Genomic DNA, 24,106 nt, shown 5'->3' with positions numbered 1-24,106 from the left:
AATCATATAAATGAATAAAATCAGAAGTGTCATAGTAAAAGATCGTATCCCAGTACTATGTCGGGTACTACAATACTACATTTGGAATTGTTATTTTTTAGTCCAAGCAGATAACAGCATCTGTAGACAGGACAGTGCAGTCTAAGAAGAACAACATGGAGTAAAATTAGAGTTCACCTGCAAGACAGGCAAAGATTTAGCCATTAAGCACTGATAATCATGTACTGATGTAAACAGGAAATCCCATGATCCTTAACCAGGGAATCCTCCATGCGCTTGCACACATGCCACTGTGTGTGTGTGTGTGTGTGTGTGTGTGTGTGTGTGTGTGTGTGTGTGTGTGTGTGTGTGTGTGTGTGTGTGTGTGTGTGTGTGTGTGTAATACAGTAGGGTTGGCATCATTATTAGGACGACTATTGATTAAACACTATGTGTGTCATAAAAGCCCCATTATCTTTACAACCTAGTCTGTTCAGAGCATGCAGGGATTTGTATGCAGTGTATAAATGTGTGGGCATTAGTTAGTATAATATATTGTGAAAGCATTCAGACATGCCCTAACACTCAAACACACACTCACAATCTCACACACACTCACATTCTCACATGCACACAGTGTACACACAGATAATTGGATGGAGCATTTGACCTGTAACCTAACAGACATCCTGGAGTGGGTAATAATTGTAGTTTTACAACCTCGGTGTATGTGTGTGTGTGTGTGTGTGTGTGTGTGTGTGTGTGTGTGTGTGTGTGTGTGTGTGAGGGGGTGAGTGAGTGAGTGAGTGCGCACACACACAAACGTATCACAAATTCTGTATATGTGTGTATATATATATATATATATATATATATATATATATATATATATATATATATATATGGAGAGAGAGAATATACAATTCAGCAACAGAAAAGTTTTATGGTTGTGCATGGAAACATTCACTGAGGTGCGTTCCTCTAATGACACCAGAAAATCTAAAGACAATATTGAACGGATATTGAACTTAATGATTGAATTGATTTAATGATAAATTCCTAAGGTAATAAGACTGGTAATATTAAATTGTTATTGTACTAGTTTTTATTTTAGTTATTATCAAAATAAGCATATGTATTTTATCTAAATTATTGTAATACAAAATAATTTTGCAGTGTGTGTGTGTGTGTGTGTGGGGCGGCACGGTGGTGCAGTGGTTAGCGCTGTCGCCTCACAGCAAGAAGGTTCCGGGTTCGAGTCCTGGCTAGGGCACGGGATCTTTCTGTGTGGAGTCTCCATGTTCTCCCTGGTCGTGCATGGGTTCTCCAGCTTCCTCCCACAGTCCAAAGACATCAAGAGAGGACGAGACTGATTGATACTCTAAATTGACCGTAGGTGTGAGTGTGAATGGTTGTCTGTCTCTATGTGTTGGTCCTGTGATGGACTGGCGACCTGTCCAGGGTGAACCCGGCCTCTCGCTGGGATATGCTGCAGCCTCCCCCCCTCCTTGAATTGGAACAAGTGGAAGATGATGGTTGGATGGATGGATGGATGGTAGGAGTTTTCAAAATTGTACTGTTAAGTGGTCATGCACATCATCAGTGGGCTTCTAGAACAACCTTTAGAAAATCTCTCCAGCCTTTAATTTTCTGCTGACCTGCAGCAGCAATAATAACACTAATTGCGACATTTAGGATGTTGAACATTTGTGTGGATCCTTGGCTGCATAAAATGCCAGGAGTAAAAAATACCCTGGAGTTGAAGATTAATTGGCAAAGGATCAGCAGTTGCTGAGTACCCTACAACACTGGATGGGATTAGTAGTATCAAATATGAATGGGAGGGGGATCACCAGTTACTTGGCAACCACGATTGGTGACATGTTTTCCCCCCAAACTGTGCCCAAACTCAATATTTGTTTGCCTTGAGGCTGCCTCTGATATGCAAACAGCCGATGGTGCAGTCCCAGTACAGTACTGATGCCTCTCTCTTTTCGGAGTGTCAGAGATTTCTGGGGACACGTGTCAATCAAACACCCAACTATAAGGGTGCCGATCATAGCTCTTATCAGCTTTAACACAAGTCCTTTGACACAAATGTCAACATACGGTTGTTCCTTCTGATATAAATCCTTTTGTTAGTGTCTGTAACACTCAGCATTTAGCGATTGCAGGTTTTTAAAGTTTAGTCACGCCAAAACAAGGTTAATTACAGCTTTCAGTAATACCCACCTGATTAAGATTAGGAGATGAGCAAAGTTTTGGTTTTAAAAAGACGGTTTTTAGTCGCATGGAGATGTGACACTTACAGCAGAAGATGGGACATAGCTGGTGTTTGGACCTCTCACTACATATGACCGCCATCTGATAGCCTCCTTTGTTCTGGTTAAAGTTATGGCCACTAGACGACACAGAACAGTTAAACGTTAACACATTTGCATTGATGTCCTATTTAGATGCTTTCTCTGGGAAGACAATGTCCTACATGTTTTAATTCAAGCAAAGCTCAGGTAAAATTTTTGATAGTTTGCTGTTTGTTGATTCAGATGGTACATTAACTGTCTTTAGTAAACTGTCAAGTAGTCAGAGGTAGCGTGTCAAATCATGTTTGGAGGTGATTTTAGACATTCAGAACAGAAACGCCATCTATGATTCTTACCCCACGTCTTTTTCCAGGATAATGCCATCTTTTGTAGATCTTGAATCTTTCAGAAATAGTTCATTCGTAGTAGTGCTGTATATAGTACACAGTACATTTTATGTTTTGGAGGAAATTCATCTGAAGTCAAGATTGTGAGCTGTACAAGGGCACAGTTTTCTCTTGATGGAAATGATTAATTTCATGATAAAATTCCACTAAAATGAAACTTCTTCTTGACTCTATTAACATTTTTTAATTAATTTCTGATGACTCACTTGGTGCATGAACAAGTGAATCCACATGGTCACAGCTCTTTAGATCATAACCTGAACCAGTTTGCTGCTTCAGTTAATGTTGCGGCTATATAAAGTGGGAAGGGGAAATTGTGTTTATATTCCACAAAGCACAACATTAAATGCTGACGAGTGGCATGTCCTGTATGTTCAGTAGCCTGTGGTTGCATTTGTGCTCACTCAATGTTACAGAGGGATGCTGAAGATGTGAGAGGGAAACCCAGTCAGAGCTGACTGACTGCCGCCCTCGGAAAGGAGGAAGGAACGCTTATTCCCCCGTGAAACATCCTTTGATTCAGACTACGGCAGAGCAGTCACACAGTAAAAACCTATTGCCTAAAAAAAGACTTCCCTGGAAACAATAACCTCCTCTTTTTTTCTTAACCCACCTCTGTTCCCCTGATTTAACCTGCCACCAGACTTTCTGCTTGGCTAAACTTAACGTTTTCCTCATTTCCTCGTTACTTTTTTTTTCTTCCTCTACTAGCTATCATGCATTCTTTCTTGCCTGCTTTATTTCTTTCTTTTCTGGTTGAATGATCAAGAGAATCAGGGAAAGAAAGAGAAACTAAATTGCCCTCTCAGGTAATGTTTGTTCTTGAACAGCTGCGATATTGGATGAGCTGGAACTCTGGGACACACTCTGCTAACATTTAAAGCTCAATGTGGTATTTGTTATGTGCCAAGATTGCATTTTTATGTAATCTTATTGACAGTGAGAGGAGCATTGCTGCACACTGCAAAAAGAATCTTTCTTAAAAAAAACAACCTCACAGACTGCTTCAATCTTGCTATTGATATTCCAAATATGACCTTTAACTGTACTGGGAAGCTTAGCTAGTAACATGTAAACAGTATTAACAAATTGTTCCTTGTCGGGCAGCAGGGAAAAGGAAATATCTACGGGATTCACTCTGGGGACAGGGAAGATTTAATATGATTGTGTGTGTGTTTCTGTTTGTGCTCATATGGGTGTTGCAGCTCATCAGCTGAAAATGTGCCAACTTGACAAAAACACACATAGCAAATTTCTTTCCCTATTTCTCTTAAAGATGATTGGGTATGAAAATGGAAATAAGTCATTTGGGAGCAAGAGGCAATCTCATCTTTGATGACACACAGCCCAAGGCTGTGTGTGTGTGTGTGTGTGTGTGTGTGTGTGTGTGTGTGTGTGTGTGTGTGTGTGTGTGTGTGTGTGTACACATTTATTATTTGCTTGTACATACAAAAATATGTGATGTGCACTTTAGTGTGCTCACATACTGTACCAATGCCTTCCAATACCAAGTAGGGTTTCAGTGACACATGTATGTGGTACCTCTGGTGATCCGTCCTATCTTCATCATATTGAATCTGTTCACTTGTTAGAAATGGTTAAGAAAGTGTATCTGAGTGTGTACTTGTAAGCAGTGTGTGTGTGTGTGTGTGTTTAACAACATATCAATGCATTGACAGTCTAGTGTGACTCCATGATGTGACATGTATTCTCAATCCTTTTCTTATTCTCCTGATTGTTTGAGCTATCACACATTGATTGTTAACTATGACTCCTTCAGCCACAAAAAAGCAGAACATTGAAAACTGCGGAGAAACAAGAGAAAAGCACTTTGCAGACGCTGAACATCTGCTGATTTTTAAACTGCGGCCCACTTAGTGATAGGAAAGTAACAAAAACGATAATAGGGAGAGGGAAAAAACATTATAGGTGATTAAATCCTAAAGAAGCTCTGTGTGTGCGTGTGTGTGTGCGCATGCAACAACCTGATATTTATCTATTCTGCTATTTCTGATTATCTCTGTGTGTTTGCATGTCTATTGAGAGATCAAAGCACCATGATTAAGTCATAAATACTTTATCAAAGCATTAATAGTGCAAACACTCCCACACACAGTCTCATAAAACACACACGTCTTTTGATTGTGACTGATGGCCTTTGTAGTTCTTGCCAGATTGACAGTAATTGAACCGATTCCAACAACATTAAAGACGTAAACTATCCAGTCACAAGTTCTTTGTCTTGACATGACAGGACAAAGCAAAGCAGTCCAAGTCCTCCGATAGGAGATGACAGGACCTCCCGCTCCACACCGTCCCAAACCCCCATCCAGCTACTTAGAAATGTGCCGCCCATATATGTTTCCAAAATGTCACTGAAATCATTTTGATCTGCTCATCCCACCATGAATACTTAATGTCAGCAGGCTTTCTCTCTGCAGTCCTGTGCAGCCGACTGGAGTTCACAGTAAACACCACCAGCCCAGTGTTTTCTTCTTCATGTCTAGTAGCAGCAATTAATGGTTAACTTTTCATTGTTATATAGTAAGAACTGGATCTGATGAAAGCTACATTTCTAAGATTCCTCACATTCTGTATTTTCTTTGTGATAGGCAAAGATGGATGAAGAGAACGACAGCAGAATGCGGCGGAGGAGTTTTAGTTGTCTTTATCCAGCTGTGTGCTCAGGAATTCACAAACACTGATCAAAAGCACGCAAAAATAACCTTTCTACTGTGAACAAGCACCAAAAATTGGGTTTGCTCTATTGAATGCACCAACTGTTGGTGCTCAGTGCTACCATGAACATACGCTTTCTGGGTGAAGTATCACTCGGACTCAGAAACCTTCAAAAAATATTCAGTTTGGTTTATGGTTCACAAACTGCTGACATTCCCTACAATTGTGATAAGCGTCAGTTATGATCCCCCAACCCCCAGCAAAATGCCAGACAGTTCATTTATTCTCAGTAGGAAATGTAATATTATGAAACAGTTCTGACAATGCTGTGGTTTTGACACAAGAGAACACTCAGTCAGGGAAACATCATTGTTTCAGTCCAAATACAAATAAGTAAATTAATTAAAAATGACTGCAGTGATTCATTAAATCAAGCAGTTTTGTCGCCAGAAAACTGGAGTTAAAGCTAGAAGGAGGGCGGATATGTAGCAGCTCAATGGTTAGCTTGCTTAGTAATGTATGATTTAATCTCTCCATTCATATTAATGATTTTAATTTTGTATTTTACTCATTTGGTCAGTCTGTTCTCAGCAGAAGTGATGATTGCACATATTTTTCCATTTTTTACTCAATAGTTCAATAGGAATGTTCAGTTTGCTTCTTTGGGGTTTGATATTTCAAGTCATGGAATTAAAACATTAATGACATTTTCTGTTTGGCAAAAACAAATAAACAAGGGGCGTTAAAGATATCGCAAAGCAAAAACTCAGGTAACATTTACATTCGGTCATGAACAGGTCATGTTTTAGGTGTGGAGAACATGTGAATTGAGTAAAAAGGCGGCTGAGAGCTGGAACAGAGACACACCAGCAGACTTCCACATTCCTACAGCCACTTTCATTTTTTTCTCTTTTTGGCAGAGTTCAGTCCTTTAACTCTGTGTGGTTGTACATCTCTCCAAATTCTACTGAAACTGCTACTAACAGTGTTTTCACAGCCTGCAGCATAAAGTCCAAAACATATGAAAAGAGTGACATGTTGTTTTGTTGTTGGGTTTTTTTTTGGGGGGGGGGGGATTCCCGAACACTATTTGACATTTTAGAGATGGGGTGTTTTTTCATTTTCCACATCACAGGCTGTATTGACTCGCCTGCTTCTGTTCCTGTATCTCCCATTGATCATCTCTTCAAATTTCACTCAAACATAATCAGCGTGAGTATTGTGGGTGACAGTCAGGGAAATAAATGAGCAAACAAATGAATTGATGCTGGGACCAACAATTTTAATGCGTCATTTTAAAGACACACACACACACACACGCTCACTCACTCTCTTACACATACACACCATGCTGCATGGTATCTTTATTCTCTACAGTGGGAATGGGTGCGGCTTAATCCTATCAGACCTGTAATCCACAATAAGAGCCTGCTGTTAAGAATTTGGGCTTTATTGTTTTGCTGGGGTGGTCCTTTCATTTCATTTTGTGAAATTCAATTTTATTCCCTCAAGATGGATAGAAGGAAATTCTCCAGACAGCATTTTTCTGGCCTTCTCTCCTCTGACGCTCTACCTCATGACTGACAGCCACCTCGCCTGAACTCACACTTGTAGCATTGGACGGCTCCCTTTCATTACGGGGGACGGTATAAAAGAACAGGTGAACTGTGGAAGGTGCTTAACACTCTCACTGCAGGAAAATAGCATGAACTGTGGTCACTGATGGATGTACGCTCACCTGGCTGATGAGTTTTATTATCTTCTACTTCTTTGTAAATGCACATCAGCCCGAAAGCAGTGAGTTTATCCTACGGGCAACATTTTTCACTCTCTTCTTTCGATAATGCAATACATTATAGCCTTCAACCATTTTACAACTGACCGGAGTCCATAATGTTCTATATAGTGAATATTATGAATTGATTTACATTTAATGATGCTATCTCTTCTTTTCCAGGGTTACATGTAGTGTTGAGGAATGGTCAGAAATGTGATTAGGTGCAGGAGTTTTTACAGTTATGGCCAAAAACATGTTTAGGGGGGCTGGGGGGGGGTGACCTACATTTGAAGACGTTTCCTCCAGGTGCTACTGAGGCGTCAGAATCCCTTCAGTGTCATCATCGCAAAGAGTCAAACCAAAGTGCAGTCCAGTGCATTGATACGACAAATGCAAAGGTGATAGTGTTAGAAAATGGAAAATTTAAAAGCTAAAGAGCAGATGAATCTATAAATGTATACTCTATACAGAACTGGAATGTAAAAGAAGAGAGATTGATGGAGAAAAGAGAGAGGATAGACAGTATGATAAGTGTTACAGCAGCCGAGGTACTGCAGTGGAACATTGCACATTTACTATCGCCTTCTACCAGAAACTTGAAATCAATGCAGATGAAAGGACAACCAGGTGACCCCGGCAAACAGGTTACAGGTCAGTTTAGAGCCAAAGTGAGATGTATTTTGTGTGTTATTCTCCCCGTTCTCTGTGGGTGTTTGTAGAGTAGAGCTGTAACTAATCACGACGAGGATACATCTCAATCTTCATGGCAGCTCATGAGGAAGATTGGCTTAACTTCCTCTTCCATCCTCAGCTCCTCCACAGACAAGAACGTCCTTGATCAGGATGCTGAAACTCCAAATAGCCCCTGATGGCTTGCATGGCATCTTCCACCATGACTGTATGAAAGTGTGTGTTCAGATAAGTGAGGGAATGTTACACTCCAAGTAGTAGTGCTAAGATAAGATGTTGTATCAATAAAGCCCCTTCAGGTGATTTTGAAAAAAAAACAACATTTTATTCCCTAGATTTTATTACTGGATGATTGGGCACCGTTTGTTTTACTACTAATTTCCTGATTTTTCTAAATCATTGCAATGTAAAGTTATTCTTTGAAAAACAGTCTTGAGATGCAGCAAGCATGCGGTCACTTCAGCATTTCTGTCCCCCATTACCTTCTATAAAGTTGCATTTGAGCACCAAAGGTTGGCAGTTTGATGTGTAGTGTCGTAGTTTGTGAAGTCCTCTTCCAGGTCTGACTCAAGCTCGTCTGGCATTAAATTCAGTAGGTTGTGCACCACAGGACTGAAGGAGGGTGCAGAACGCAGGGATGCAACATGGACAGATGTCTTCATTCATTAGTCTGATTCCTACAGCATGTATACAGGAGTGTGGACAGAATACTCTGTAAGACTGTCAGGTGAACACTTTTAAGACAGGTTGATTGTCAGGTCAGTGCTGTCAGTGTCAGCGAAGAGTTACTTCACGTTACTGTGATGGAAGCAGGAGGGACGGCACCAGGCTAGGGGAGGCTACAGGAGGCAGTTAGAAATATGTCACTGGAGTTATAAGATGCATATTTGTGTAAAGTAGGGAAGCATTTGTGTGTGTGTGTGTGTATTTGTGCGCGTGTGCGCATGTGCATGTGCGCGCATGTGTTAGTGATGCAAAAGCTGTATGCAAGTCAGCTCTGCAGGTGTGTGTGTTCTGCTAGATTGAATCTCATCCCCAGAGAGTGTTAGTGTTCACGCTCTGTGGTCCCAGCAGAGCACCCTGCCACACTTTGTTTAATTTTTCTCTACACTTCACCCACCAAAACTCATGCTGTCGCTAATCAACACGTCCTTTTCCTTATAAAATGAAAACTGTGGGGGGGCTCAAATGCCTCCTTTAGACTAGAGAGCAGTACAGGGAGGTGACTATTAAAAATGAAGTTTCAGTTACACTTACTTTGTTCTCCCACTCAGCGGCTGTGTTCTCTTTCTGAATGTCAGTCAATCTGAAAAGGTCACCACTTGTCATTCAGCCTGGCTCCATGATCTTGTTGATTTTTCTGTGTGTGTGTGCGTGCGTGAGTGTGCGCGGTTTGTGTGTGTGTGTGTGTGTGTGTGTGTGTGTGTGTGTGTGTGCGTGCGTGAGTGTGCGCGGTTTGTGTGTGTGTGTGCGGTTTGTGTGTGTGTGTGCGCATGCCTCTGTTTTCCTGTATAATTACATTCAAATCTGTTGGCTTTGTGGTGTATAAGTTTCGTAAAACCCCCTAATTTCCCTCAAGGCTCGACTCTAATGGTGTTGATGACAACCTCAGCTTCAAATCAGATTATTTTGATGAGTCCTGGTTCAGTGGTAGTATCATCAGGATGGGGAACATCTGTCTGAGGCTCACTTAAATCCCCCCATCACCCCCCCCCCCCCACCCTCTCTGTCTGTGTGTCTTCTGCTTTCTACTACCTTACCTGACAGCCTGAATACTAATGTTACTAAAGTTGTACTCATTTATCTACTTTCTGGATGGGGCAGAGAAATTACCGTTCCCTCAAACATACCACGTCCACGAGCTGTTTAATATTCCAGCTCAATACCTGACAGATCAAAGACAAGGGTGTTTGTTTGTGTTCACTCTTTGTAAATGTAATCTGTGTTTTCACGTGTTTATTCTTGTCTTCCTGTTAATCATCCCTCCGAGTATCTCCCTTTTCAGTAACTTCTGCAGGACTTTTTTCAGGTTTTCAAACCAGATATTCTCTATTAATTGAAAGGAGCAAAAGATGTATTTCCTCCTCAGCTGAAGTCTCTCGTCTTTCCACTCCAAGCTCTGTCTCGATCATTAATGTGCTCCTGTAAATCTGTCCCTTGAAATCTTGCAGACAACCCTAATCCCCTTTAGACCTATGCATATTAACTATGACATCATATCAAGTACATAGTGTGTTCCAACTACATCGTGCACTCACTTTATGTATAAGAGAAGTACTTGATTGCAAGGCCGCCGCTGAGGTGCCCTTGAGCAAGGCCGTTAACCCCGACTGCTCCAGTGGAGCTGCTCAGTGGCCAGCAGATCAGACTGCGGTTGTTCTTCCAGTTATGAATGTGTAACTGAGTGAATGTGATGTGGGCGCAGCTGTTTAAAGAGAGGGTCACGCAGTGAGATTCCCCTCAATAGATAAAAGCTAAAAAAAAAAAAAAAGCATCATATGTTTATTGGCCATTTTTAACTGCCCCACAATGCATAGCACCCCTTTAAGGTAGAGGATTATTTTCCCTGCAAAACTTTTAATATGTGACTTTATTAAGTTTGACAGAACCAGTGTATAATCCCAATACGTGGTCAGCAAACTGTTCTTATTTCGATACAACTTGTTGCTTTTTGTGACAATGTATTTTTGGAGATACGTTAAGCTAGCGATATTAAAAAAAAAAAACAGTTTTAGTTGATTTAAGCTAACACTTCAGAAAGAAGACGGCCTGTGAAAGAGTCATTTCCTGTGTCTGTGTCACACTTCACCGCTGCTCCGCCCATTTAGGAGACCAGCAGCAGGTCCGGAGTCTATTAACTCTACGGGGATCACAAATTATGACCCATCCTGTCTCCTGATACTCCCCCACTCCCCCGAGTAAATATCCGACCCTTTCTTTTTTTTTACAGGCCACATATATTCTGAACATCTTAAAAATGTTCAGACTGATAACACTGTGTAGGAGGTACGCAGTCTCACACTTAAGGCACAACTTGTCTTGAGTGATATTTTATTATAGAGTTGCGAATGGCAATAGAGGCGGGGCCAGCGAGGCCTGAAACGGAGCAGGGTAGAAGCGGAGGCTAACCGACGAGGCAGGACATATGAAAAAACGCTCCACATCCAAACTGTCCAGGCAATACTACAATAAATCACCAAAACCACATAATGGGAGGCTATAAACTCCCACGTAAAACTGAGAACATCATGAACAAATCTTCATTTGTAACATTTATAGCAGCAGTAAAATGTGCCGGACCTTCCAAGTTGTCTTCAATTGATGTCAACCGAGAGAAGTTAAATCATGTTACTGTACGCAAAGAATTTTAAATGGAGTTGATGCCTTTGCTGTACCTTTCATATCTAACCCAAACCTGGTCTGGCAGGGTCTACGTTGTTATCAATGAAACGGTATTTAATGTCTCACTGCAAATCAGTTTTTATTTGGATCGTTCAAATAACGCTCAAGTTCCACCTGGTATCAGTAGCAGTTTGATCTCGCATCTTTCTGAATCACATCGCAACTGAAAAACTGTGGATCAGTACATTTAAGTAATATTGAATTTTTAATTCAAATAATTTAATTTTAATATAATAACCTGTTTCTCCTTTGTAGTTTATGAGCCGTCTTTACATATTAACCTACTATTAAACTGATGTTAACGTAGCTCATTTGGCAGTCACAGTAAAACATTTCCTCCACATTAGAAGTTCTCTCAATGGTTACCGAAAGGTATGAAATTTGTAACAGCTGATGAAAAATATCACAGGTTCTTTTCTCTGATGGCTTTTATTTTCTTTGAATCAGTGAATTTGCCCTGCTCTGAAATAACCAGCTGATACTTTTACACAATCCGAGCCCTTTGCATCTCAAGCGTGTCATGTTTCTTCCATGTGCCAGTGGGGCTTCGCAGGTGCCAAAGTGAAAATGTTCAGAACATATGATGAAAGGTATTGTTGGATCCCTGAGGCAATTTAGCAAATAATTTCTCTCTCGTCTCTACTTTTTACCCTCTTTCTGTCCTTTAGGTGACATGTAATTGTTTCACCATCAGTGACGGAGAGTTGCAAGAGATTGGAGTTGGGCTGTATCCAAGGTAACGCACACACACGCACACACAGAACGCATACACATCTAAAAAGCATCATTATTCCCAATCTAGCTCACAATCTGGGTGAGATGGTATCTCTCTCTCTCTCTCCCTCTCTCTCTTTCTCATTTGTACAATAAATTCACAGTGAAATTTAAAAGTAACTGGAGTTCACCTGCCAACCCCACCCATCCTTTACCCACTCACTTTAAAAGCCCTCCCCCACTCCACTCCTTATTTTCCTGACAGGTTGTTTGAAGTTCGAGGAAGTGAATATTTTATTTATTTTTTTTAGGTGAAAACTTGAGAATGAGTGTTGACAGAATATTTTAAGTGTTTGGAGTAAGAGAAAAGCGAAAGGGAGCACTCACAGACAGCACAGTGATACACACTGTAGTCCCTATATGTCTTGTTGGTGTGAAGGGTGGGATTTGACCTGTCATTGCTACACGTTGTCAGTGTAGACACACACACAAACACACACAGGGAGTTGATATGTACTGTAATCCCTGGAATGTGCCCTGGATGTATAGGGTCAAATTCAGCCTGTTGTGGCACACACGCACATAAACACACACACGCACTCACACTCTCACACACACAATCTGCAGGTGTCTCAGCCAGTTTATCGGACCAGTGTTGAGATGTCAGATGGTCACAGTGGCTTTACCAGAGCTCAGCCAAACTGTGTGTGTATCAGTGTGTGTCTGTGCGATTTGTGTTGTAACTCATCCATAAACGATGGGCCCTGCTTGCAGGATTGCCCCTTGCCAATTCATATTTTGGGTTGCCGAGCAACCATGGGTTTGCTGAAGAGAGGGGATTATTGTACACTGATGAGGCAACACCTCTGTTCAGTTTTCTCTTCTTGCTGAAAACTCTGTTTCAAATGTTCTAACTCTCGTCTCCTCTCTGCTGTGTGCCATGAAGAGTGAGAGGAGCTAAACTGACAATGGAGCAAAGACCCTGGAGGTGTTTATTGGATTGTTCGTCTGTTTCAGTAGAAACCGTTTCATTACTCTCGATTGAATAATAGACTATTGCAAACAACTGAAGGACGATTTACACCACAGCAAAGTGATGTCCTCTGCGACCCTCAGAAAAATATCTCACTTTAAAACTTTGTAAAACAAGTTTTCACATGTAATTCCATAAATTAATGTCTCCTTCAATAGTGAGCTATGTCTACACAAAGCCTTATAAACTGCATCCCTGTGTGAAAGATGACAAAGCAGCAGAGAAAAATGCTTCAAAAATGCTTTCTTTTTCTGTGCATGAATGAAAAGTCCCTTGGACAAACGCTCATTTGATATTTCACTCTTTGTCCTGCTCTGTTCAGCAACAGTTAGTTTCAGTTTGTGAGAGTAGAGATATGTGAGACGCAGTTTAGGTAATTAATCTAATTAGTATGCTAATGAGATGCCCTCCATCAGATAAAAGCATTGTTTAGAGGGCTTGATTTCTAGTTGATATTCAACCTGCAACTTCTCTGCCGCAGAACTAGGCTGAAGGGTTGCTGATGCTTTTACAAAGGCTTACACACACGCAGTCACACACACACACACACACATGCGGTCCTTATCTCCTGCAGCCATTGTTTTGCTCGATGAATATAATAAATGGGAGCAGCAGTAATGGAGGGGATTATAAGCACAGACCATCGCCATCAGTATTTTTTCTCAGCCATGTGTGCAGCAGTAACATTGAATGCTTTTCATGAGGCAACTAGGTCTTTAAATTATCTCTTTATTTCAAATACCAGCATATATAATCACAATTTAAACGCAAGAAAGATTGAAATCGGTATTTTTGCCTCAGCTGGAGTGAAATGTAGCTGCTGAGCTGCATTGCTTTTGTTCTTTTCGTTTTATAGTGGAGAAGGTGCAGGCCAAACATCAAACATTAATGAAGGTAATATACTCAGTGGCCAAGTTATTAGCTCTCTCCCTCACAGTCCTGCAGTAAATCTGACCTTATTGTCGATGTGGACACTGTAGAGGCTTTGCTGCTGAGTTGGTTCTGATATTTGGTCGCTCTTTGTTTTATAAACAAGCGAGTGTGTCTTATAGGACAGTTAAAGGAGAATCAGTCATTAAAGTACCTTTAAATTAATGCAAATACTCCTCCTTAGGTCACACGCAGGTCAAAGTAAATACACATTTTTTTCCCTCTCCGTCGCAGATATCTTAACATAGTCCTCTTTGTTTACAGTATATGACATCAGAAAAATTGTTGCAGGAAATATATCTGAGATTCCTTGTTTATCGTGATTTGAGTGAGACCACAGTCAGGTAAACACTGACACCTTAAATGGTGAAACCTCCTCATGCACCCAATGAAAGGGTAAGTAAACCAATCATTTTGCTGTCGATGTCTTGATGTTGCTGCTGTGAGTTTGTGTTGGAGGATGATGGGTTGTATTACATACATTTGGGAACCACGCCTTTGTTTTGACAGAAGTGGAGTATTCGTTTCCTGACTCCTATGCATGTCTGTATGCTTGTGACAGACTGACAAATAGAAAGAAATGAATGCTGACATTTATTATCGCTGAAGCAGAGTGCTCATTTTGTCATCCTGTGCAGGGAATCATCTGTAATTGTATTGTATTTAGACTATTGGAGCTCTCAGAGTTATCGGCTGTATAAAAGAAGCCAGTAGCTAATGCAGAATTGTCTTGAACTTGTAGTGTTTCTTACAGCCAGCAGGGGGCAACCCCTTTGATTACAAACTGAAGGTTACGCAGAAGTCAAAGAAAATATCACTTCTCTCTAGATTTGCTGCTTGAATAAAGATTTTCCTTATGCAGATTGACATTTACTCTGTAAATTATGGTTCCATTTAGAGTCAAATACAATTTTAAAGCAGGGTTTGCTTTGGGCTGTGGCTTTAGCATATCATGTGATTGACAAGTCGCTACGATGGCCGTTTCGGTAGGTCAGTCTCAGACAGCTGCTCCTACCTCGCATCTGTAGTCCCAGTCTAAAAACATCATGGGTCACATCCATTCTTTTATTCTGTCCATTTGCAGGATTCATGTTGAAAATTATCAGCACACATGATTATGCATAAAAAAGAGGGTTGTTTTATTACATACAAACAAACAAATGCATTTTGTCTTTTTATGTCAAGGATTCACATTCGGTGTCCTGTTACTATGTGCTACTTATCCCTGTAATAGCACCTTAGCTGTGAAAAGACATTCAGCACTCCATACTAACATACCTCCCAGATGGCTGGAAATTCAGGCAACGTTTTATTCCGTTCATGGGTTTGGCACAAATTAAAATTTTACCTGTGTGACTGACTTGAAAAACCCTATAACTATTAGACGTGGAGGCTGAGCAGGATGAGCTTCTGAACACATTTTCCAAACTCCTCAATTTAAGATTAGTCTTTTTTGGAGTGCTGTCTCTTTTAGGGACACAAACTAGATTGAAGGCTAATTCTCTCGGAACTGCATGTGGAATTGCGGTCAAAGGTTTTGTCTCAAAAGTAGATTTTCGGGTCAGGTGTTGGTGACTTTAGTAATGCGTTTCTATTTCATTTCCCTCTTTCCTTTTTCCTTTCCAACCCTCTGCTGTGTCATTTTGTTTACTCTCTCCCAGTTTATCGCTGCTAAACCATGATTGCAGGCCAAACTGTGTGATAGTATTTGAGGGAACCAAACTCCACCTCAGAGCTGTTCGGGATATCGACCCTGAAGACGAGGTAGGACCAACCCATACTGCGTCTCCACAGCATGACTTATAACTATCAGCTGTGATGTTGCCTCTGCTTGTATATCCAGAATTGAATTGATCACTGATGGAGGAATCCAAGGTTGAAAGGGTTTAAAATGACACAACATGAAAGTAACTCTGTCTGCAGTGGATTTCTCATTACTAAAGTAACTGGCTGAATATGGAAGCTAGTTATCATAGACAAGTACTGTGATAACACACATTGGTGAGAGTGCATTTGAATGATAATTTTGTTATTTTTAGCCTGGGCTCTATTTACACACTTAGCTATCCTAGCATCTCACTGAGTTTATTCTATGTTTCCATGTTAATTTGCACTGAACTGTATTAAACTGGGCGGCATGGTGGTGCAGTGGTTAGCACTGTCGCCTCACAGCAAGAAGGTTCCACGTTCGAGTCCCGGCTCGGGCACGGGGTCTTTCTGTGTGGAGTCTGCATGTTCTCCCTGTTCCTGTGTGGGTTCTCTCTGGTACTCCAGCTTCTTCCCACAGTCCAAAGACATCGAGAGGGGACGAGGCTGATTGATACTCTAAATTGACTGTAGGTGTGACTGTGAGTGTGAATGGTTGTCTGTCTCTATGTGTTGGCCCTGCAATGGACTGGCGACCTGTCCAGGGTGAACCCCACCTCTCACCCGAAAGCTGCTGGGATAGGCTCCAGCCCCCCCAACCCTTAACAGGAATAAGCGGAAGAAAGTGGATGGATGGATGTATTAAACTGTAAATTGCAATAAGGATAACTGCATGAATAAATATAATCTAACTGAACTGTCCTCTCTGCCCCAGCTTACTATTAGTTACATCGAGACGTTGTCATTGACTGAAGATCGTCGGAAACAGCTGGAACACCAGTACCATTTCACCTGCCACTGCCAGCAATGTGACTCCCAAGACACTGTAAGACGGACAGACAGACACACACACACACACACACACACACACACACACACACACTCCAACTTAGTTGCCAAGTCTGAGATTCCCTCATGTATTCAAAATCTCCTTCACCTTTAGTGACAACTGTGCTTTCTTTACCAAAATATTGCCGAATAAAACTGCAGTAAATGTACAATTTTATTTCTCGACAAATACAACACATTAAAAAAGGGTGTTAGCTGCACTTACAGCACCGACAGGTACTTTGATGGTGAACTAGAAAGTGTTTGTAAGTGATGAAACGATGAAAGAGACAAAGCGGAATAACTTGCTCTACCAGCAGAGAAACATCTTTGACATGTGCAGTCACGCAGGTGGAATGTTTTATGTTGAAATATAAAAGAACTCTGAAATACCTATGATTGGAACCAGGGAGTGCTACACATATCTGAAAGAAATTCATGTTTCATTACCTTGTTAGTATATGGTGAGTATGCATATAAAACACTATATTAATAAGTTGTATGAACTTAATCACTCAACATTTATTTATATTCTTTAACCTGAATTTATACCTAATGTTTCAGTCTCTTAACCCTACAGAAATGTCCTTGCTTCTCTCACACACACACACACACACACACACACACACACACACACACACACACACACACTCACATTCACACACTTCTGCTTTATTGCCAGTAGCTCAGAAGGTATATCAGTGCAGAACCTGCTAAGGTGTACTCTGTCCTCACCTCTTTGTCGTCCTTCACTCTCCTACTCCATCTTATCTCCTGCTGTCGCCCTCTTCCTCTCTGTCACTCTTTTACGCGCCACCTCTCTGCGCCCTCTTGCTCGCTATTTCTATCTCGTCCTCTGACCACCAACTGAAAAATGAGAAAAATTATCTTGTCTTTCACGAGCAGTTTTCTTTTCCATCCGTCTTAATCCACTCCATCCTTGTCTTCCAGTGTCTCGCTGTGTCTTTCTCGATCCATATGTTTCTCCCCATAACCCCTCCTCCACTCTTCTTTCTTTGTATTTCTGCTTGGAGCACACTTTAGTTTGCAGTCTTACAGTTAAAACCAACACAAAAAATATAAAGCTATCGAAACTCGAGGGAACACCTACCTCTGCTGAGGCGACTTTGGCTGAATCCTGTGTTTACAAAAAAAAAGGGTGTTTTCCCTCTATGAAATGAGTCTGCATTAAAACTGAATGGATTCTTTCTCCCCTTCATCAAGTTTGGTGGACCTCTACCAGATACATTAATGATAACACTGCTCATAAGTAAACAAAATGACAGCAAAAAAGACTCCTTCTCCTCTGCAGATGTTTCAAATAGATTCAAAATATAAAATAATCATAAAGAAAAGGATCATCCATTTTTAGTGTCCGAAAAGGAGTAGTAAGAGGCAAAAACTTTTCATGTCCGACCCACCATTCCTATGCATTACCTATAAGCACCTGATACTGTGCCTATTTTAATTTCTACCGTGTTCATAATCATATTCATAATTTATGCTCCAAAAGCACGAGTGTGGGCTGCATCAGTTTACTGGAAAGTAGTTTGGAAAAATTCTCATCAACAAGGGCTATTTTGTATAATTTTAAAGCTAACTTGTGACGATTTGTGGCATTAATGAGAATACTAATTTTAGTTGTAATTATTATTGCTATTATTTGATGGTGACAGCAGGATCACCTCACACTATTTCCTGTGCCAATTATTTTCTACATAAATTTCCAAAGCGCTCTCCACCACAAAACCGCTCCACTAAGAATATCTTCTGTGTGTGTGTGTGTGTGTGTGTGTGTGTGTGTGTGTGTGTGTGGGGGGAGATAAGGTGAGAGAGACACCCTCGGCTGAGTTGCTGGTGCGATGGGATTTATTTTATTCAGCCCACCTTTGTTGTGCATGCAACAAACACGCTCCTCATTCTTTCTGTCTTTAATCTTTAGATGATGATGGCAGGCTGCTGGGTTGTGACCCAAAGTTGTCATGGTGACAGATGAGTGTTGAAATCAAACCTGGGGATGGTGTGTTGGTGGAGTTTGAGTGGATATATGTGTGTTAGTGATTTCACAGCTCCACCAAACTTGGGATTATTCCCAATAAACTTCTCGCACATGGTGTCATTTAAAATGCTTAAGTAATTCCAAAAATGTGATGAAAAGAATACAAAGTGAAGACTGATGTATGTATGAGATCTTGGTTTTCTCTTTATTCATCTCACAGCCTCTCAGACTGATCCTGCGTATGAAACTATATAAGAAGTAGTCCAAACTAACGCCACCTGCAGCTGCTGTACCACTGACCTGCTGCTGACACACTGATGCTTCAGTATTTGGTATAACGCTCCAACTTCATTCAGCGGTAATAGCATGTGCTTTCAATTCAGGAGGATTTTCACGCTGGAAATAGAGAAATTAGGCCTTTTAAAAGTAATTTGGTTTTATAATATTTGCACAGACTTTTATTGTCCCAAGAGGATGAATCCAGACTTCCCTCTGGTGCCACCGGCAGGCTCCCATTGGTGGTTCAGAAGAAAATATCTGGACTGGTTGATGAGATTTGACATAACAGTAGTGATTCGTTGCTGTTTCTGTGTGCATATTAATGAATGTTCTTAATAAGCACATCCTCTCGCCTATCCTGTACCACCATGAAAGCTTACTCTTGTGTTTCATCACACATAGACCTTCCCTTGCAACGTTTCCCCTCCTCGTTTCATTACCTCTCTGTCTTTGTGGATCCACTCTTTATCTGTTTTTAGAACCATCTGCTGGACAAGGTGTCAATTAGGGACACCTCATACATCCCTGTGAAATCACAGCTCTACTTCAGTCTTTGTTCATCCCAGGATCGATAGCTCTTTCATTTTTTAAAACAGATATACCACACATATTGTTGTTATATTTTACATCCTATATTTTATGTGTATTTCTCTTTTATTTCTGGTGTATATGTCTTTTGACCTCTTGACTTGTAGTTCTTGTGCTGAGTACAATTTTCGAGCTCTGCTGATAGCTACCAATATGAGCCATAAACATAAAGTCTATGAAGTGGCAAGGAACTGGCTTCTCATTTGTAAAGTTAGTCAGAGTCAAGCGTTTCAGGGGAATCATATTAACTCTAACTTGAATTCTTTGTACTCTAAAAAAAAGAAGAAAAATCACTTCCCAATAAAGCTGAATCTGATTAAGCATGCGATACTGCTGCAGAAGGAAGTTAATTTTAGATAGTGACAGTGATAGACTGAATTTTTGTTGTTGGTTTTTTTTTTTAACTATTTGCTCCCTCCATCCATCTATGGGGACATGTGACAGAAATGTCTTCTCAGTCAGTGCACTTGCTCATATGGTTCTTCTTCGCCGCTCCTCACCAGGAGAGACTCTTGCTGTCAGGTGAAGAAGCAACATGGCGCCTGTTGAAGGAGGATTTACCTAGACTGGAAGAACTACACGCACAGTCAGGTATCCTTTGCCTCTTCCGTGATGATGATGATGATTATGATTATATAAAACAACTAGAAATCCAGTCAGTTAGCTATCATTATAAGTGGATAATCAGCCATTCAATACTGTGACGTCAACCAGAGGATACATCAGTTTCTTTCCTCTGGAGAATGTAGCTGTTTTTTTCCTTTTTTTTTGCCATCCAATATGACATTTTCTCTTCCTCCAGATTGGAAAGCAGTATTGGAGGGATGTACACGTCTGCTATCAACCGCTGGTGCCGACCTGCCTGTCGAGAATCTATACAAACTCAGAATAACAGATTTGGCTCTAGATTCGTCCATTCACCTGGGATGCTGGAACGAAGCTCTGCAACATGGAGAGAGGACGCTCCCAGTGTACAGGTGAGATTGCTTCTATGTGCTCGAGTCAAACAGGAAAAAAAAAGTTCCCCCACCTTTGAACAGACTGGAATGAGTGATTTCCTCTTCCCTGAGTTTAGTATAGAAAGCTTGTGAAAAAACTGACAAGAGTAACTCATTCCGAGTGCATTTGAAGTGCATGTCTTTGTTGTTGTGAGCGACTCAAATAACTGCCTTTACCACAGTGGATTCTTGCTTCAAAGTTATTACTTCAAAGATTAAAGTTACTCCCCATTTCTGATGCCTTCATAGCTGTCACAAGTCGACGAGACTGCGCTTTGTTATTTTGGGCAAGACGCTATTGTTTTTAAAATGGAAAGAGGGAAGGGAGTCTGAAGGATTATCTGCAGAGATTCAGGAGATGTGTTGAGGTAGAATTTCATGGATAAAGATGTATGGTTATATCAGTGTAATCTCTTGGGATAATCTACATCTGATGCTCTACTCTTCTCTGAATCTGAGGCTTGAAAGGCTCAGCACTCAGTTTGGCCTTTACACTTGGTTTGACCCTTTGCCTTGACAAAAGAGTCAAGGATTTTCTGCGCAGCAGCAATAAAGTGCGGTAGGGTTTGCACTGGTGCTACATAACAATTAACGTGTTTTCTTTTATGTGCTAATTTAATCCTCCTCTCAAGTCCAATGTTGTTAAAGGTTTGTTGTAATTACTTGTGGTCACAAAGTTCATGAAGCAGTAGGAGTGCTCATGGCATCAAGTCCACACAGCCCTCAGAGGAGGTCTAATCGGACACACACGCCGATGCACCTCAGTCGGTGGACCATGAGAGTCTCAGACATTTCGAATCGGTACACATGGACTTCCACACCTGGCTGCCTCTGGGCCTTTTTCATTTGGTCAGCTGAATTGCTGCCTTTCCATTTGCATTTAAGCTGCATCAGTGCTTCCACAGCAGTGCAGGATAACAACATGGCAGGCAGAAAGCTAGTGGACAGAACCCTCCACCAGACGTTGACCCACACCCCCAGTTTACCAGCAGAACTCCAATCTCCCCAACTCACTGGCATCTGATCGTGGATCCTTGGAGATACTAATTATTCAGAACAAGGTCAATATATTATTACAGTCCATGTAACACAGTCATTGTTTGTCTAACTGGAGGTATTTTGTGTTCATTCAATTTAAAGAAAATATTTCTTAAAAACCTGTTACAATGAATAATGCGAAAAACGTAATATACAAATTACCATTTGATTGTGGTTACCCGATTAACCAGATACCTAAATGTACGGAATCTCGTTGAAATCATATGTTGTGATGTCTGGGCAAGCAAAGTAATTTTATTTAGTATTCGTAACTAAATCAGGGCTGCATGGTGGTGCAGTGGTCAGCACTGTTGCCTCACAGCAAGAAGGTTCTGGGTTCAAGTCCCGGCTCCAGCACGGGATCTTTCTGTGTGGAGTCTCCATGTTCTCCCTGTTCCTGTGTGGGTTCTCTCTGGTACTCCAGCTTCCTCCCACAGTCCAAAGACATCAAGAGGGGACGAGGCTGATTGATACTCTAAATTGACTGTAGGTGTGACTGTGAGTGTGAATTGTTGTTCGTCTCTGTATGTTGGCCCTGTGATGGACTGGCGACCTGTCCAGGGTGAACCCCGCCTCTCACCCGTAGATGCTGGGATAGGCTCCAGCCCCCCCGCGACCCTTACTAGTAAGGAATAAGCGGAAGACGACGATGGAATAGTAAGTAAACCCTTTTTCACATTCATTCAAAAAATGAATACTGGCAGAAAAATAATTATTCAACAATAAATCCAGTATACTTGAATTTAAACCAAAATGTATGTAAATTATTAAACCTGCTCATTGACCCACCCAGTGCTATCAAAAGTAGCAAAAATGGGGACCTGCAAATTCAAAAAAGGTGCCCAGAAAAACCTAAGATGCACATCAGAGGCATGAATACAATGGAGAAGAGGAAAACTGTGTGTGTAAGAGCAAGAAAATTGTAGTTAAGGAAAAGAAGAAATAAAAAAAACACAACAAATAGATTAAAGATTGGACATGAGAGCAAATGTAATCAGCAGAAATACCACACTAAATCTCTTATTTAAGTGCCCCAAATAGAGGGAATGAGATAAATCTAAAGCCCTTAAAATCTATGTATCATATATCATTGTTAAGTGAGTTCTGCCAAAAGTCTACTGTTGTTCTGGTTCAAGGGTCGTGTGTGTGTGTGTGTGTGTGTGTGTGTGTGTGTGTGTGTGTGTGTGTGTGTGTGTGTGTGTGTGTGTGTGTGTTCTTGTACTTGCTACATATCAAGGACTAGAATACGTATGTAACCCACAGAGTGAGGACATTTTTGGAAAGTGAGGACATTTTAGCCGGTCCTCACATCTTTAAAGGGCCGTTTGAGGGTCAAGACTTGGTTTTAGGGTTAGAATTAAGTTCTGGTTAGGTTTAGGGTCAAGGTTAGGGTCAGGCAGTCAGTTGAGATGGTTAGGTTTAGGGTGAGGGGCTGGGGAATGTACTACGTCAATGAAAGTCCTCACAAAGATGTAAGCACAAGGAGGTGTGTGTGGGTGGGTGGGCAGACCTCTAGTTGCATGACTGCACTAACTCACATGCGCAGCAGCAGTGTAGCCACATGAAACCCTATCAATAGATAAAAAAAAAACACAACAGCAGAAAGAAAAGGAAGTGATGGAGGTCAGGGAAGTGATTGGTGTCAGAAAAGTTCAAGAGTGAGGGGTGTTTGTGGAGGTTTTTGGGAGAACAGAAGCGGGCTAAGTGACGATTGAAGTGACAGAGGAAGAGAGGAGATGAAGAGAGGAGTAAAGGGCAGTTAACTCAGCAATTAGAGAGGAGAGAAGGAGGATAGGCAAATGTTCAGAAAGCAAAAGGAGAACGGAGAAAAAAGTCAATTAAAACAAATGAAGAGGAAACAGCAACATTGAAAGAAAGGAAGGTCACAATGAAAGAAAGAAGCATTCAGGAGAAACAAGTGAGAGAAAGATGAGGGCAGGTGGAGGATCTTCCGCATTCACTTCTCATCTTCCTCTGGGCGCTTCACATGGCAAGAAGAAAGACCCTTGCAGGAAACTCTCTCTCTTTCTCATTCCGTATTCGGACTTCTTCCTCTTTGCTTTCAGCACTTCTATTCATTTCAGGAGTTTTCCCCTTCATTCAGACAGTGCACATCGGCTGCAGGCTGTGCACGCTCGCATAGTCAATGTCTCCACAGTGCACATATTTCACTGCCGTAGAGACGAGCTCTCATTCACAAACACATGAATGCCTGCAAGACAGCGAGTGCAGTCTGTCACACGCATGACGTAAATCCCCTCTCTAACAGACTCTATTTTCATATATCCCCCTGTCCTGGATGCATTTAGTTGCTCCAGCTTGTTGCTTTTTCTCTGTATGTGAGCAAGTGGGTGACTGTCCACATGTAAAAGATGCAACATCCTATTGAAATTTCAAGGCAGCACCATAATGCTAATAGCCAGCTTTTGTATGTACAGCGTCCTTGTTTGGTTTCTCTCAGAATAAAAAAGGAACTTTTTTTTTTTCCCTATTCCTATTGCACTGGTTGCAGCACTTTGATACTGACAATCAATTGCGTACTTTTTCTTCATCAACAGTGGCCTTGGCACATTGATGAACACAATGAATCTTTCAC

The 24,106-nt window shown here is 41.1% G+C and overlaps 1 protein-coding gene across 1 annotated transcript in view; it reads left to right on the top strand.

Annotated features, from left to right (window-relative positions):
* The window catches only part of smyd3 (SET and MYND domain containing 3), a 66,958-nt gene that overhangs the window by 37,747 nt on the left and 5,105 nt on the right, over window positions 1-24,106 (top strand). Inside the window, exons 6-10 of the mRNA XM_086187342.1 lie at window positions 11,906-11,973; window positions 15,576-15,678; window positions 16,496-16,606; window positions 19,978-20,065; window positions 20,277-20,451. Of these exons, the coding sequence (XP_086043468.1) occupies window positions 11,906-11,973; window positions 15,576-15,678; window positions 16,496-16,606; window positions 19,978-20,065; window positions 20,277-20,451 (545 nt within the window). The remainder of the gene's footprint in view (window positions 1-11,905; window positions 11,974-15,575; window positions 15,679-16,495; window positions 16,607-19,977; window positions 20,066-20,276; window positions 20,452-24,106) is intronic.

This window comes from Aulostomus chinensis, chromosome 2 (genome assembly GCF_037954235.1).
Source record: "Aulostomus chinensis isolate RoL2024-O1b breed Wild chromosome 2, RoL_Achi_v1.0, whole genome shotgun sequence".
NCBI lineage: Eukaryota > Metazoa > Chordata > Actinopteri > Syngnathiformes > Aulostomidae > Aulostomus > Aulostomus chinensis.
Note: the sequence above shows the minus strand (reverse complement) of the source record. Positions and strands in the feature narration are given on the sequence as shown.